Source organism: Mauremys mutica, chromosome 3 (assembly GCF_020497125.1).
Source record: "Mauremys mutica isolate MM-2020 ecotype Southern chromosome 3, ASM2049712v1, whole genome shotgun sequence".
In the NCBI taxonomy this organism is placed as follows: domain Eukaryota; kingdom Metazoa; phylum Chordata; order Testudines; family Geoemydidae; genus Mauremys; species Mauremys mutica.
Window position 1 is genome coordinate 16,310,876 of NC_059074.1, and position 15,673 is coordinate 16,326,548.

A 15,673-nucleotide genomic window follows, 5' to 3' on the forward strand; every position below is an offset into this window, starting at 1 on the left:
AGACTGAGATAACCAACTCATTCCTCATAGGCCACTCTTCAATCTCTACTGACTTAGGCTGGATTTGAACAGGCAACAGATGAGAAAACCTCCATTGTCCATTACCCAATCCAGCTCTGAGATGTTTCCCAGACACTATGTAACTTGCTCAGAACAGGTTTGTCAAGTAACATTCACTATAAACAAATTATATCAATATTCCTTACAATATGCCACATATTCATTTTTTTCCCCAAAGTGTCACATACTGATTTCCTTAACAGGGCCCTCAGTTAAAGCACATCAGATTTTATAGATATGAGAGAGAGAGAGAGAGAGAGAGAGATTGGTTGCAAAGTCAACCAATAATTGAATAAAATACCCAGTAAAAGACATATTTACTATAAACAAAAATAATTAGATATTCAGATACAATATATTGCTATAATAGCCTAAATTAGTAAACTACTTTAAGCAATCATCTTCTAGATGAAAGGAGTATGTGTAGTACCCAACTTTGTGCAAAATAGGTGTTTAAGTACTGTACAATTAATTCATGGCTTTCTAAAAGGTTCAGACAGTTCAGTACAAATCCAAATGTTCCTTAGTAAAAGTTGCACTTTTTTTTTGGTTTTGTTTTGTTTTGTTTTCCCACTGTCTACACAAAAAACGTCTAAGCCGGATGCTCCAACTAAATACATGGAAAAAAAAATTTGTATAACCAGAAGGCTTCACTTACTCTTGTTTTACACCTGGGTAACTCCATGACTGATATGGAACCACTTCTAATTTACTTCTGAAAATGTGGGGATGACCATGGCTTCAAATTCAAACACCGACAGAATGCATTTACAACATGGAGATGTTCTAAAAATTGCACATTGAATAGTCTTTTATAGTAAACATTCCTTCCTGGGTGCATGAACATTAGGTATTTTAGGTTAAGATCATACTATAATTTAAGTATGCTTTGAACCATGGTAAAAAAAATATATTTTTCATATGGTGACATCTTTAGCAAGCAACCTTTATCTTTCCAGTTCTCATGTATGTTCCACACATCTACTACCAAGATTAGAGCTGCATGAAGTTTTTCCAGTTTCCAAGGAATTTTGTTGTTGTTGAAAATTTGATTAAAATCATCCTCCCAATTTTGGGGGGGTTTGAGCAGTTGTAATGAAGATATTGCAGTGAGTGAGTTTCCACGATTTGGTGAGGATACTGAATCATCAATACTCATGCTGAAAATTTTAAAGAACTGACAAATGAACCAGATTCAAGGGCTATGCTGGTGAAAAATAACTGCAACTTCCCTTTCACTGGAGGGGGTCAGCCCAGTTCAAGCCCAAAAGGGAATAGGGCAGCCAGCGGATGTTCTCATTCAGTGCATTCTCAAAGCAGTTTCTGTTGGTGAGCTTTTACGGAATCCCACATGTAACAAAACTGCACTCCTGCCCCATCCTCCACTTTGTGGCAAAAAACCAGCAAGGGTGGGCTTTGCGGTAGCACCACTTGCTTTCCCTCAGGGTGAATCCAGAATAGGGAAGGGCCAGGCTATATCATACCTCCCTGCTCTGTATGTTCATGATAACACTATCTGAAAACAGCGCTAAGTGAACTATTAATGAAGGTGTTACTACAGAAGATCTGCTGCATCTATTAAAACCAGCCATGCTATACGCTGGCTCATGATGCACGTATGCGCTTCCCTGTTATTTAATGCAAAAAGCTGACAATGACCCATAAAGCCTGACACTGAAATACTGAAACAAAGTCCAACTTAGGCTGTGATTTTGAACTTGGGTTGTGATACTAAAAACTAAACTGAAGTCTGCAACAAGTCATTGGTTCACTATTACACTAAATCACTTTGTGAGGTCATTTTCTGTTTATTCAGGGTTATCCGGGTTTTGCATTATAAACCAGGGTCTAGAAATGCTGTTTATATACATTATACGATACTTTAAAAATATTTTAGGAAGCTGTCTTGATTGCTGAGCAGCACTGTTCCACATTGGTCTCGATCCTGCAGTTCTTACTGACTTGTATAGTCCCGGGGGGAGGGATAGCTCAGTGGTTTGAGCATTGGCCTGCTAAATCCAGGGTTGTGAGTTCAATCCTTGAGGAGACCACCTAGGGATCTGGGGCAAAAATTGGTCCTGCTAGTGAAGGCAGGGGGCTGGACTCAATGACCTTTCAAGCTCTTACAGTTCTAGGAGATTGGTATATCTCCAATTATATTATTATTTGTATCACTGGGAGTACTCTCATTCATACACTCAGATTTTAAGGCCAGAAGAAACATTACAACATCTAGTCTGACTTCCTGTATAAAACAACCCATAAAATTTCACCCAGTTACTTCTGCATTGAGCCCAATAACCTGGGTTTGGCTAAAGCAGATCTTCCAGAAAGGCATCCAGTCTTGATTTGAAGACATCAAGAGAGGAAGACTCCATCACTTTCCTTGTGAGTTTATTCTAGTCTTAATCATTTTCACTGTTAAAAATTTGTCTTATTTGTAATTTGAATTTCTCTGGATTTTATTTCCATACAAGTAACAGCTGTAGGAATAGGGCTTGTGAGTGTTTCTATGCTAGCTCTTTTGATTAAACTGTTGGCCCTTTGCTGACACTATAAGTCTGGTAGCAATAGTGCGACTAGAATGAGTGTAGATGTCATGGTGGTTAAAAACACCTTGGGCCAAATTTACAAGCCATTTATGTGCCTTAAGATGCAGAGAGGCATTAAGTCAGATTTACAAAAGCACCTAAGCGAGTTAGGAACCTAACTCCCATTGATTTTCAAGAACCAGTTCTGCAGGCTGTGTACCAGCAGCGACTGAGAACACTGCTGAAGATGTGCTCTGCCTTTCTGTGATGTAATCCTGAGCACAGGATGTGCTCTCACTTCCTCCAAGAACCTGGCTGGAAGACAAGAGATGGAAGAATGATCTCTGGGAGCAAGTGAATATGAGTGGGAGAAAATGTTGGGAAAACCAAGTTGACATGAGAGAAGACATCACAAGATGATAAATTTATACAGAAGCTGATTCACAGTGTTAGTGATATGCTCATCTCTGGGAAGTGACACATACTGTACATCTAATATAAGTCTCCATTCCACCTCATCTGCTGAGTGCCAGAAATTTAAAGAGAATCACAGATCCCATTTCCTATTCAGAAGTGAAAGGTTGATGTGATTGGTGCTAGCAAAAGATAAGGGAAAGGACGGATAGGAGAGAAAGACAAATATCTGGTCTTACTCTAAACAATGTCATTCTGCACCAGAAAAACATACAGGAAGCAGGATCACTGCACTACAAAACAAACAGGATAATGGGTCAAATTCATTATTGGTTTCCTGCCAATGCCTTTTCAATATGTTGTAGAAGCTGAGGAAGAACAAAGCCGTATCTTCAGAACTGGTGTTCATTTATGCAGCATTCAGTGATATTCATACCCTTGACGTTTCCTTAAAACAATGGTAAATGGAGTGTTTCATTCACAGAAGTTAAAATGGAAGGTATAATACCAAACTGGACCACTGAATGGAGCTGTTCATTGTGGCTCCCATCTCTAGCAGATCAGCTGCACCACTCTAGGAAGCAGAAGAGTGGCTGGGAGCACAAAAGCTGGAGGAGAAAGGAATTAACACTGAGGGAAGTGAGAAGAAAGGGACTGAAGATGTGGGCAGATTAATGGGCCCTTCAGACTGGGGTACTTTCTCCCTTTATAGGGCAAACTGTTGGACAGTCAGAGAAGCTCAGTCCATAGCGTTTTCAGGGCAAAAAAAGGTTCAGAAGAGCTCTGTAACAAAAGGAAAGGCCTGCCATGGGAGCAGCTACCATTCGAAGCTACCATTCAATTATTTCAATCTTATTGAGTAAAGTTCTGTTCAGCCTCTCACATGAGTGTTTTTCTGGTAGACTATTCCTCCCAACTCTCCCTTCCATTTAGAGTGCAACAAAAAAGCCCATAAAAAATCATTCACAAAGGGAGAGAAAAATTGCCCTACAGGTATGTCCACCCAACCCCTCAGCTTCTTACTTATCCTGTCAGATCAACACCTCCTTTAGCCTTTCCGTTTCTTACACTATTGGTTCCCCCTTCTTGAACTTTCACTTGAAAAAAGAAGATCCCCAAATCTTATCAAATTCTGTCAATCTCCCACCTCTGACCCAAACTCTTCTGAACTTTGAAAAGGTGTAGTTACTTTTTTCCATTAATTTTCATTTGTGTGTGTTTCTGCCTGGGAGCAAGAGTAAAAGTGCTGAAATATTACGAGAAAGGCTATTCTCAGGGGATTTTTGCCCTATCAGAAGCAAATCCCATCACAAATACCGAAATTTGTTCTCAAAGGATACACAGCTCAATTCTGCAGATCCAAAAGTTTCAGGTAAGCTCCAGTGATAGGGAGCTTGTCCAGATCAAACTGATGAACCCATCAGTAGACTAGGAGCAAGCTTGGAAATGAAACTTGAAACAAGATACATTTAATCCTATTTTGGGTTTTGGACCCATGGCAAAATCAACTGATATATGAATTAACCTTTTGACAAATGTACTTGCTGTCATTGGGTTTGTGACACAACTAAGAGGGAGCTAAATTCCAAATGAAATGGGAAATCTGCAATTTTGAAGAGCTCCCATGACTATCTGAAGGCAGTTGGCCTTTGAAATATCAGTAAAGTGTTGCTGCAAGAACTATTCTGCAGGTGCTAGCTTTCAGTTCCAGACATTCACAGACCTGCAGTAGCATAGGTGGGTGCCCAGAGAACTCATTTTTACCATATTTCTCTGCTCTCCTTTTTAAATTTAATGTTGTACCGCCACTCACTTGCAATACAGAATTAAAATAAATAGAATTATAACTTTACTAAAGAACCCATAATTGAGGAAGTCTCTATCTTTTTAGCAAAAAGAAACATTAGGAAAGTGGGAGGGGGAGAGAAAATAATCCTTCTGGATTCTGGACAAAAGATGTGACATGTAAAGGAAGGTAAACATGCAGGGTGATAAAGTAACAGTAGAAGAATTGATGCCCAGAAGAAAAACATAAGACTAAGGTGATATATTTTAATTGCACAAGTCAGAGTAGCTACCAACTACTCTTCTTAAGGTCCATGACCACTGCCAACGGATTAAGGTCCTTACAATTGCAGTTAGCCTTTCACCAACACATCTCCATAAGCCCTCATAGGCTGGTGCACATACGCCAACATTCAAAATGGAATTTAATTGTACTCTTTGCCTCAGTGAAGGCCTCACCTTCTTACCATCCCTGCTGGTGTAGCCATATAGGCCTGGAAAGATACCAATTGTGATCATTGGTTCCATATTTAATTGTCAATGCTGGGAATCAAACCTCAGTCATAATAATACCAAGAGTTAACACACCCCAGAGCAGCTGTGCCAACTCAAACCAGTTATTTTTTTCTGGCTCTGTGGTGGTTTAAGTTTTCTTCCCCTCCACCGATCAGGGACACGGCTGCCCAAAAGCAGCAAAGCATTTCTACCAAAATTACTTTCCTTTAGTAACAAGACCGCAAAAGACTGAAACACACATCACTGTCTGCCACCTCCCTATTCTACTTGATTGTCTTTTAATAGCTACAATAAAGTTGTGCAAGGAAATAATATTCCACATCCCTGACTCTCCAGGGCAGAATATGGACAATCCCAAAGGAATGTGGGTCTTAGCTGAATCTGCTACTTTATGACTAAAACAGGAAGTTCGGTCCCCTTTTATTGTACCTTTTTTTTTTTTTTTTTTTGGAAAGGCTGCCCAAACAGTTCCAAGCTGGGTTGAGGCAAAGTTATTGATGTCAAGGAGCCAAGATCTTTCGCTATGGTTTGCTGCATGAGGAAGGAAGAAAACTGTTTGTGCTCAGCTGTCCTTTACTTCTCCAGCCTAGCTCTGAGCCAAAGAAGCAGGAAGAGAAGAAAGATGAATAAGTGAAAAGGGATAATGTTTATCTTTTAACAAAATCATAATGTTCTGCTCTCAACCCTCGCAGCCAAAACTCGCTATTGCATTTTTAAGACAGATAGTCTCTTCTCTGAGAGACGACAGGCTAATTATAGTGCTTCTGCCAGAGGGAACTCACACATGCAAACCATTATGTAAAATATAATTTTTTTCTTTAAGAATGCTCAAGATCATTAGACATGGTTTTTTCAATGCTAGAAAATCAAGCCAAAAATGAAAATAAACAGTTTCAAGTATTTGCAACATAATTCCCTCATGCATTTATGGAAATATAGTAAAAAGCGCCCTAAAAATGTGGTTTGACATTTCATGCTGTTCTGTTTTGCTATTTTTCCAGTTCTCAACATTTGCCCTCTTGTCCTGTATCATTTCAGTTTCACTGTAGTTTGGAGCTGAGGATGGTGGTAGCCATGCACGTTCACTCCAGAACATTTCAGCCTTGATTCAGCTAATGAGGGACAGGAAACAGCACAAGAAATTGTAAATTAAACTACCTCTTTATAAATTAAATGTAGTATGGCATGAATGTAAATGTGAGGCATACAAACATGACAAACCCTTCCCTAAGATAATTAGGTGTACAGCACTGCTTTCCCTAACAATGTACTATGCTAATTTAAGGCTAAAGCGATTATCTAGTTCATTTAACAGTTAAGCATGTAACCTCTTATAAAGTCTGCATAACTTATGGGAGATCTATTACTTATACTGCTATTTATATGAACCTCTTGTTGCTACAAGGAAAAAGTCTTTTGGTTCACTACATCATGAAGCCAAAGAAAAATATTTTAGTATGGAATATAAAAATCTTAGTATGAAGAAATGGGACGATCCCTTTACTCTATCTTAACCAAAGTTCATCAGGATATAAGTATGCAAATTGCTGTTTTTCCTGGTTTTATACATTGTGCTTAATCTTTCTTCATACTATATCATTGTCCTTGCCTATTTAGTGCTGGTGTTCAGGCCATATGGATAACACTGCTACTAGCAAGCAAGTCTCCAGCCATCATTGCCAAAAAATTATTCATCAAACTATATGAACGGCATGCCGGCCACTCAGACACTTTTGGGGAGAGAAGCCATTCCAAAAGGAAATAACATTGTCCTTTCCAAATTTGCTTCAGTCCAGTAGAGCGGGTTTAATACACTGTTATGCCCTATAGCATTTGTTAGTTTAATATGAAAGAGGAAAACATTCACCAGCAAGTTTGATTTACTGTGACGATATTAGATCTAAAATGGATTCAGTTTTGTCTTAATGAGGAGGAAAACAAAAATACCCACCCCCCGCTATCTAACCTTTTCCTATCCAAACTAATAGTTACTTCCAACTTTTATTTGGCTTATAAAACAAAGGAGCATTCAAGCTTGTGGGTAAGATGCAGCATGGTCTAGTGGATTAAGAAAACAACTGGGTGCCATGAATTCCTCAAGTCTAACCCTGACTCTATCACAGCCCACTTTCATCCTTTGCAACATGGAGATAATACCTATCATCACTCCACAAAGGTGGTGTGAGAATGTACAGCTCTTAACAAACACAAAGTTCAAACTATGTCCCTGCTTTTATTTAAGTAAGTTGCTTCCTGGAATTTCCACTCTGTGACGATGGCCCCATTCCCCAAAGCACCTATCTGTCATCTTTATCCTCCTCTCAGCTGCATAGGGCACCCACCAGTTACTGCCATTTAGTTTGGTCTTGTGTTGGTGTGTTCAGGTTTCTGAGTATCATGTTGATTGATTTGGCTTCTCTCTCTATTGATCTGTGTAATGTTTCTCTAGGTCGCCCTCTTTTCACGTTCCAGGTGGTGTCCATATTATCACCTGCCGTAAAAGTCATGTTGGTGGCAACATTAAATCTTGTCCTAGATACTTCTTATCATATTTGATGCTTTAGATTGCTTTGCTCTACTTAGAATTTCTGATGGTGCAAGAAACTGTTTCCAATGGATTCTGAAGATCTTCTGCAGGCATTCTGCATGTTCGTAAGTGTTTTTCTGGTTTGGGTCTTACGTATAATTTTTGCTATGAACATATCATACATGTAAGACTATTTCCATGCCAAACCATTAATATAGGATGGATAGGTATTAGAGACTATTTGGTTGAGTAACTGATTATTATTTTCATGTCACAACTATAACACAGTGAATATTTTGGTATGTAAGTTATTTGTTTAAATTTGTATTTAGAGCCTAAATGTACAAATAGCTCAACTTGAAAACCAAAAATGGCAAAGCTCATAAAATCAGTTTAACATGTTTCAGCAAACTGTATTTTTTTTTTATTACTGGTGCCTAGACATATGATATTTGGCATTCTATAAAGCCCTAACATAGATTTTTTTAAAAGTTGTATTTTATTAAATAGGCAAAATGTGCCTTTCCATATATCCTACATGCTGTATAATTCCATAAGGAATGCCCAGGTAGCTTATCTTTAGAGAACAATCATATATAAAAGACAAAAGATACTTGACCAAGGCAGGAGGCAAAAAGAGGTTAAATCAGTTAGAAACAGGTTTTTCCTTGGTTTTAACTCATATGTGATAACATAAAACCCAGAAAAAATAGCTCTGAGTTGAAAATTATTTAAATTTGCCAGCTCCAACCTTTTCTGGAAGCTTGCCAGGCTTAATTTGGATTTGGGCACAAAGTTTGCACAGCTCTAACTTTAAGCTGCTGCAGCCTAAAAAGTGGACTAGGTAACAGACACAAAAATATTCCACATAATTCAACACAACTGACAGTCTGTTCTCAAAGTACCGAGCATGGACTCAGAATGTGTTAGTTGTTTCACTCCAGAAGAGGGTGGTACTGTGTCTCTATTAGTAAGGGTATCCGTGACAGAAATGCCTTACCTACCGATGTAATGTTACACAAGGATAATGCTCACAAGGGGGAATAGGACTTGTTTTCTAGGAGGGAACATTTTCAGAGATGTGCTTTTTATTTTTATTTGCAAATCTCCAAATTCAACAGTTTTTCAGCCTCTATAAACTTTCAGATGGAAAGATCCAGTATTTGGAATAAATAATGTCTAAGCTTCACCTTCATTACAGGGCATTTTCTGTCAGAAGAGTGCTATATCCGGACTACTAAAATACACAGAACGCTTTTGTAATAAAGATATCTCACTATACCATTCAAAATGTGTAGGTAATGAGCTTAGCGCTTAATAGAACCATAGAAGGACTTAGGAGAAAGAAAGAAAGAAAGAAAGAAAGAAAGAAAGAAAGAAAGAAAGAAAGAAAGAAAGAAAGAAAGAAAAAGAATTCTGACAAATGTGTTCGCTGGAAATGCCAATAGCTCCCTTAGAGTCTTGTTTGAAATTCAAGGTTGTTTTTCTTTAATACATAATTGTACTTGGTGAAAAATCATAATATTGAAACATAAGTACATTTATCTTTTCACTATTTTTCCTGACTTCTTCCAAAATTAAGCTGGTTATTAAAACATAAATGTAAATAAAAATGTTCTGCATTAAAACTTGCCTCTTCTTTTTCCGCTAAATCATTGTTTGCTCACACACATTCTCATAGCAACTTTGATGTCACAAACCAAGTGCTATGACTTCATTTGATGTATACAGTAGCAAAATACAAAATGAGTTATGCGAAAATGTTATTGAGCCTATAAAATATACCTCTAATAGTCAAATAGAAGTTTTGGATAATGTCTTAATTATGATGAGCATAAGGAAAGGAAACAGATCACACTAAAGCAGGGATCGGCAACCTTTGGCCCTGCGGCCCACCAGGGTAAGCCCCCCCGGTGGACTGGGACGGTTTGTTTACTTGCCACATCTGCAGGTTCGGCCGATCGTGGCTCTCACTGGCCATGGTTCACTGTCCCAAGCCAAGAGGGGTGGCGGGGGGCGGCGGCTCGCACATCCCTTGGCCCACACCGCTTCCCGCAGATCCCATTGGCCTGGGATCAGCTGAACCTGCGGACGCAGCAAGTAAACAAACTGGCCCGGCCCGCCAGGGCACTTACCCTGGTGAGCCGCATGCTTTTCATTAGAGGATCTCAAAGCAAATTTTAAACATCAATCCTTCCAATGTCCTTTGAAGAAGATAAATAATATTCCCATCGTACAGCCGGATGAAAAAGAGATGTAACTTGGACATATGACAAGCCAGTAGTAGTGGAGAAACCAGAAGTTCTGACTGATGGGCCCATCCTAACCACTAGAAAAAATTGCAGCAAGCAATATGACATGGCAATGGGGAAACTGAGTGAAATTAATTCAGACCTACTGTGGTATTAAACGCACAGCTGAAGGCCTAATGTTCTCAAAGTCACTATTTGTGAATTAGTGGGACACAACCTCCACAATGAGAGTGCTTTATGGCAATTATTAAATGTTATTTGGATGGTTCTAGAGCAGGGGTGGGAAAACTTTTTGGCCTGAGGGCCACATCTGGGTATGGAAATTGTATGGTGGGCCATGAATGCTCATGAAATTGGGGGGTTGGGGTGCGGGCTCTGGCTGGGGGTACGGGCTTTGGGGTGCAGGAGGGTGCTCCAGGCTAGGACCGAAGGGTTAGGAGGGCAGGAAGGGGGATCAGGGCTAGGGCAGGGGGTTGGGGTGCAGGAGGAGGTCAGGAGTTCAGGCTATTGAAATGCTAAGAGAGAGAGATAACGATCTGATGAACGGACTGCTAATAGCTCCGTCTCTAGCAGGGGCAGCTGAGAAAGAACTGGGGGGGGAGGGTTCACCCCTGTGTGCTGGTTAGCCTCATGGCAGAGCATGAAGGGGGACAGCACATGTGTGGGCAGAGCAGACATTGCTACCAAAGATCTCCGATCAGCTGTGCAGGGATGCAAGCACACTTACAATGGAGCATCCAAAGGGACACTGCTCAAAGAAGTTGTCAAAGGTTTTGCATTTAAAATTGTGCCAACTCCTCATGTTTTAGAGCTTTACTGGTTTTAATGCCAAGTAAGGCTGTTTAAATAAGTAAAATATCAACCTGCTCTAGACACTAATGGAAGTGAACATCATACAACCGCCTCAGACTCACTTTACTATTTCAATATGGCAAAGAGGTGTTAGCTAGTAGTGTAAAAATAGGCCTATCTGTAAAACAGGATAATAATTCTTGCCATTACCTTCCATATTTGGATTAACTGGTTAATGTTCGAAGCGACAAAGTGCTATACACATCAACATGCTAAGTATTATTACTACTTGGAGGGTTCTCACCGAAAGTCTGTGCAGTCATGTATTTTAAAGATGAATTTCAGCATGCAAATGGAATTCCAAGTACAGCGTAAACATGGAAGAAGGCATAAAGATGAGAGTGGGAGACAAGTGAGCTCTAAGATCATTTAAAGTAATAATGTACCCATACAGCTTCATTTGTTTTCAGAAAAAGGTGGCAGATGATGGTCTGGCTTCAGTTATTCACACCTTCATCACTTCTCAGCTGGACTACAGTAGTGTGATATAACTGGCATGAAGCCCTCAGCTCTTATCCAACTAGTGCAGAACACTGCTGCATGTCTCCTTAGCAACATGGGCTACCATGAACACATCAAGTCTGTCCCTCACTTCCTACTCTGGCTTCCCAAAGGATTTTGAATCAAGTTCAGGGATTTAGTCCTTATCTTCAAGGTACTCCAAGGGCTGGGCCCAAGATAAGCAGAAGATCACAAAAGCTCTGAGACGAAGACTGTGGTTGAAAACTTCACTCCTCTGACACAATGGAACTCTCCACAATAAGAGTAAAACTCATCTGTGAAGGAGACAGAGTTTCCTTTGTGGCCAGTATGAGACTATGGAATGGTATCTCCCAGGAATCTAAGGTGCATCACAAACTTCACCACTTTCCACTCCAAGTGCAAAGGAGCATTTCTTTGGCCTTGCCTTCTCTAACATAAATACATTACAAACTACATATTTATAAAAAAAAACCTACCAAAACAAACCACTCCACTGCACACTCTTCTATCCTGGGGAGAGGAAGGAGAGAACACGATATGACAAATGTGTAGTCGCGTTGCTCAATGCACTAATGGAAGGCGCAGTATAAGAACCTACATAGAACAGAAAAGAATCCTTGTCACAGAAAAGCAGTTCCTTTCCATGCAGGCTTCAATGTAGTATTATATTGTAACAACTCAGTTAAACATTAAGGTACCTGACTGTCAGAAGCTCAGTGGTTTGAGCACTGGCCTGCTAAACCCAGGGTTATGAGTTCAATCCTTGAGGGGGCCACTTAGGGATCTGGGGCAAAAATCTGTCTGGGGATTGGTCCTGCTTTGAGCAGAGGGTTGGACTAGATGACCTCCTGAGGTCCCTTCCAACCCTGATATTCTATGAGTCTATAATTCCACATGAACATAAGGGGAGCTGCAGGTGATCAGCGGCTCTGAAAATCCCAGTCTTGGAGTCTGATTTTCAAAGGATTCAAAGAGAATTAGGTGTCCAAACCCCATTGGCTCCTGTAGCGGGGTGGTCACTTGCTCCTGCCCTGAAGGGCTTGAAATCAGCCCTGGGAGAGGGCTGCTGCTAGGAAAGCAGCAAGCCTAGGCTGATTGGGGAAAGCAGCCTCAACTGGGGGCCACGCCCCAATCAGGCTGAAGTTGGCTCAATCTGGGCCTAGCAGGCCCTTATAAAAGGGCAGGGGGCCAGAAGCACAGACAGTCTCTCTCTGCCTTCAGAGAGAGAGGGGCCTGGCTGCTGGGAAGCTCAGGGTGCCTAGAGTGAGGCAGGGCTGGAGAAAGGCCAGAGGGACTGGGGAGCTCCAGGCTGGCAACTCCCCAGGTTGCAGGGCCTTGTCCAAGGCCCTATAGAGGCACTAGGTTGCAGAGCGAGGCAGCAGGTCCAGATCCCACCTTGCCTATGACGAGTGGCTGACAATGCAGTCTGCCCCAGGGCACGGGGGCTAGTTGGTGACTGGCAGTAGCCTATGACTGAGGCAAGGTGGGGATAGTGGGTGGGGGTTCCCTGGGGAGGGGAGACCCTGAGACTGAGTGGTGTACTGTTGGGGGCAGCACCCCAGATAACGGGGCACCAGAGTCCAGGGAGGGACAACGGGGCCAAGTGGCAGTGGGATACCAGCCTGCAGAGGGCGCTCCAAGGCTGGCAGAGCTAATTCCCAGAAGAGACCAGCGCCGGGTGAGTTTATGTGCCGTTACAGCTCCTTTGAAAAATCTCAGCCCAAATAACTGGAAAAAGAGTTTCCTACTTGAATGGCTTATTTAATTTGGAAAATAACTGCAGTCAAAATGTGTACACTATTTGCCAAGGCAGTCAATTATCATTCTGTCCACATGTGAACTTTTTCTTTATTGGGGGAGTGGGATAAGAAGCAAACCAGGTATCTATGGGATGCTGGTAAGGCTGTGTTTATGTGCTGATAAAGTCTTGCTCCACTAAAGAGGAGAAAAGGCCTTCAATTCCTGAAAACCTAACTATTTTCTCTGACGCAAACCCTTAGAAAAGCAATGAAACATTAAACTCTGCCTCCCGTCCTTGTGTATCAGAATGGCCCGACTGCTATTTTGAGCCAAATTGCCTACAGGGACGCAGACATAATATTGAATTTAATATCTGGAACTGTTCTAATTTGTTTTTTGTTTATGAATCAAACTGATGAAAACAAGCAGGTGGAAAGATTTAAAAACACATACACCCATGTGTCCGTCACTTGACTAAATAACCATTTCATGCCTGGAATACTTTGTTCAGTTAGATCACTATCAAAAATAATATAGCAGAAATAGAAGGTGTTAAGAAAAGGAAGAGAGGCCTGGGGTGACTTCCCCGTGGAGAGAGAAAAGGTCAGGACTGTTTGGTATGGAGAAGAGATGAATAATAGGGGGACATGACAGAGAAAATAATGACTAGCACAGAGAAGGTAAAATAACAGAAGAGCAGAAGGACAGTCAATGAAATTGAAGGGCAACACATTTAAACTGGTAAAAGGAAACTTTTTAATTTAACCCATAATTAGCTCGGGGAACTCATTGCTACTGGAGATTATTGAGGCCAAAAGCTTAACCCAAGATTCAAAAATATTAGCCATTTATATGGCTAATGAGACTATCTTCAGTTTCATTAGACAGGCTACCTTTTTTTTTCCTTGAACGATTTAATTGACAAATATTTGGCCATGGCAGCTAATGTGCTGGATTTTGTTTCATCATTTCTTCTCCCTCCTCACTTGCCTCTGGTCAAAGAGGGACCTTTCTCATCATGCTCCATTCACTATTCTAATTATTTATTATCTCTGAATTCTCAAAAGTGCATGAGGCACTTCAAAGAAACAAGTTATCTGCTCCCTATCCCAAATAACTCAGTGTGTAAAGTCAGATGTGACTGAACCACCAAGGGACAAAAACAGCCAAATATGAGGGGAAAGGGAGAAGAAAGACCAGGTAATAATAATAATACCATGCAATTAGTAGATGATAACCTGCAACTGAATCAAATTTGGGAACATCCTATTATTTTGTTGCCCCATAGCCCTCCACCCTCACTTAGTTCGTTTCACCCACCCATCACGTCTTGCCTGCAAGGTCTTTGAGGAGGCCGAAACAGCAGCCAAGTGGACTTTGATCGATGACAAGGACAACCCCGGAACTTGACGTGCAGAAGATAGTCGAGGATAGCCTGCAGCAACGTCTGCTCAGCCCAGATACCCCAGTCCGAGGCCCAGCCCATGAACATCTTCCAGTTGGCCAGATAGGTTGCTCTGGTGGAGGGCTTTCTGCTACCCAACAAGAACTGTTGGACCCGGGCCGAGCATTCCCGTTCTTCCATATTTAACCATGCAAAAGCCATGCTGTCAAGTGCAGTGCCACCAGGTTGGGATGCAGAAGACTGCTGTGGTTCTGGGACAGCAGGTCCAGCCAGACAGGGCGGCTACCAAAAGTTCCATCAGCATGCCGAACCAGTGCTGCTGAGGCCACGCAGGAGCTATCAGGATTACATTTGCCTTGTCTTGTTTGGTCTTCATAAGGACCTTGTGGATTAGTGGCAATGGTGGGAAGGTGTATATCAGAGCCCGCAACCACCAGTGCAGAAGGTGTCTGACAGGGAGCCCCAGTCTAATCCCCAGAACTAGCAGAACATGTTGCATTTCCTCGTTTGATGAGATGTGAACAGGTCCACCTGCGGAGTCCCCCACCTCCGGAAGATCACACTGACCAACTCTGGGTGGAGTGACCACTTGTAGCGAGATGAGAAGGTCCTGATGAGGCAATCTGCTACCACGTTCTTGGCCCCGGGCAGATTCGTGGCCACCAGATGGACAGCATGCACACAGAAGCCCCAAAGGTGGAGAGCTTCTTGGCAAAGGGCCAATGACCTGACCCCCGCCCTGTCTGTTGATGTCTGCAGCATTGTCTTTCAGGACCTGCACCACTCTGCTCTTCATGTGGGGCAGGAAAGCCTAGCAGGCCAAGCAAACCGCTTGAGCTCCCTGATGTTTATATGGAGGGACAGATTGTCCCACGACCAGCAGCCTTGCATGCTGAGCTTGCCCAGGTGGGCTTCCCAGCTCCAGTTTGAGGCATCAGAAACCAGGATCAGCGATGGGGCCATGGCTGCAAAGGAAACTCCCTCCAACATCAATTTGGGGCTCAGCCACCAATCCAGGGATGATCGGATGTGAACCAGCACCCTGATATCCGGTCTAGATTGTGTCTGTTGGGGATGTACACTGACACCAACCATACTTGCAGTGGCC

The 15,673-nt window shown here is 41.8% G+C and overlaps 1 protein-coding gene across 9 annotated transcripts in view; it reads right to left on the minus strand.

The window, feature by feature from the left end:
* SUPT3H (SPT3 homolog, SAGA and STAGA complex component) overlaps positions 1-15,673 on the minus strand; it is a 455,041-nt gene that overhangs the window by 19,054 nt on the left and 420,314 nt on the right. For 8 of the 9 annotated variants that reach the window (XM_045009237.1, XM_045009238.1, XM_045009239.1 and 5 more), the window contains one exon: positions 11,897-11,930. The exons of the other annotated variant lie outside the window; for it this stretch is intronic. In XM_045009237.1, coding sequence (XP_044865172.1) covers positions 11,897-11,930 — 34 coding nt within the window. The remainder of the gene's footprint in view (positions 1-11,896; positions 11,931-15,673) is intronic. 9 annotated transcript variants of the gene reach the window in all.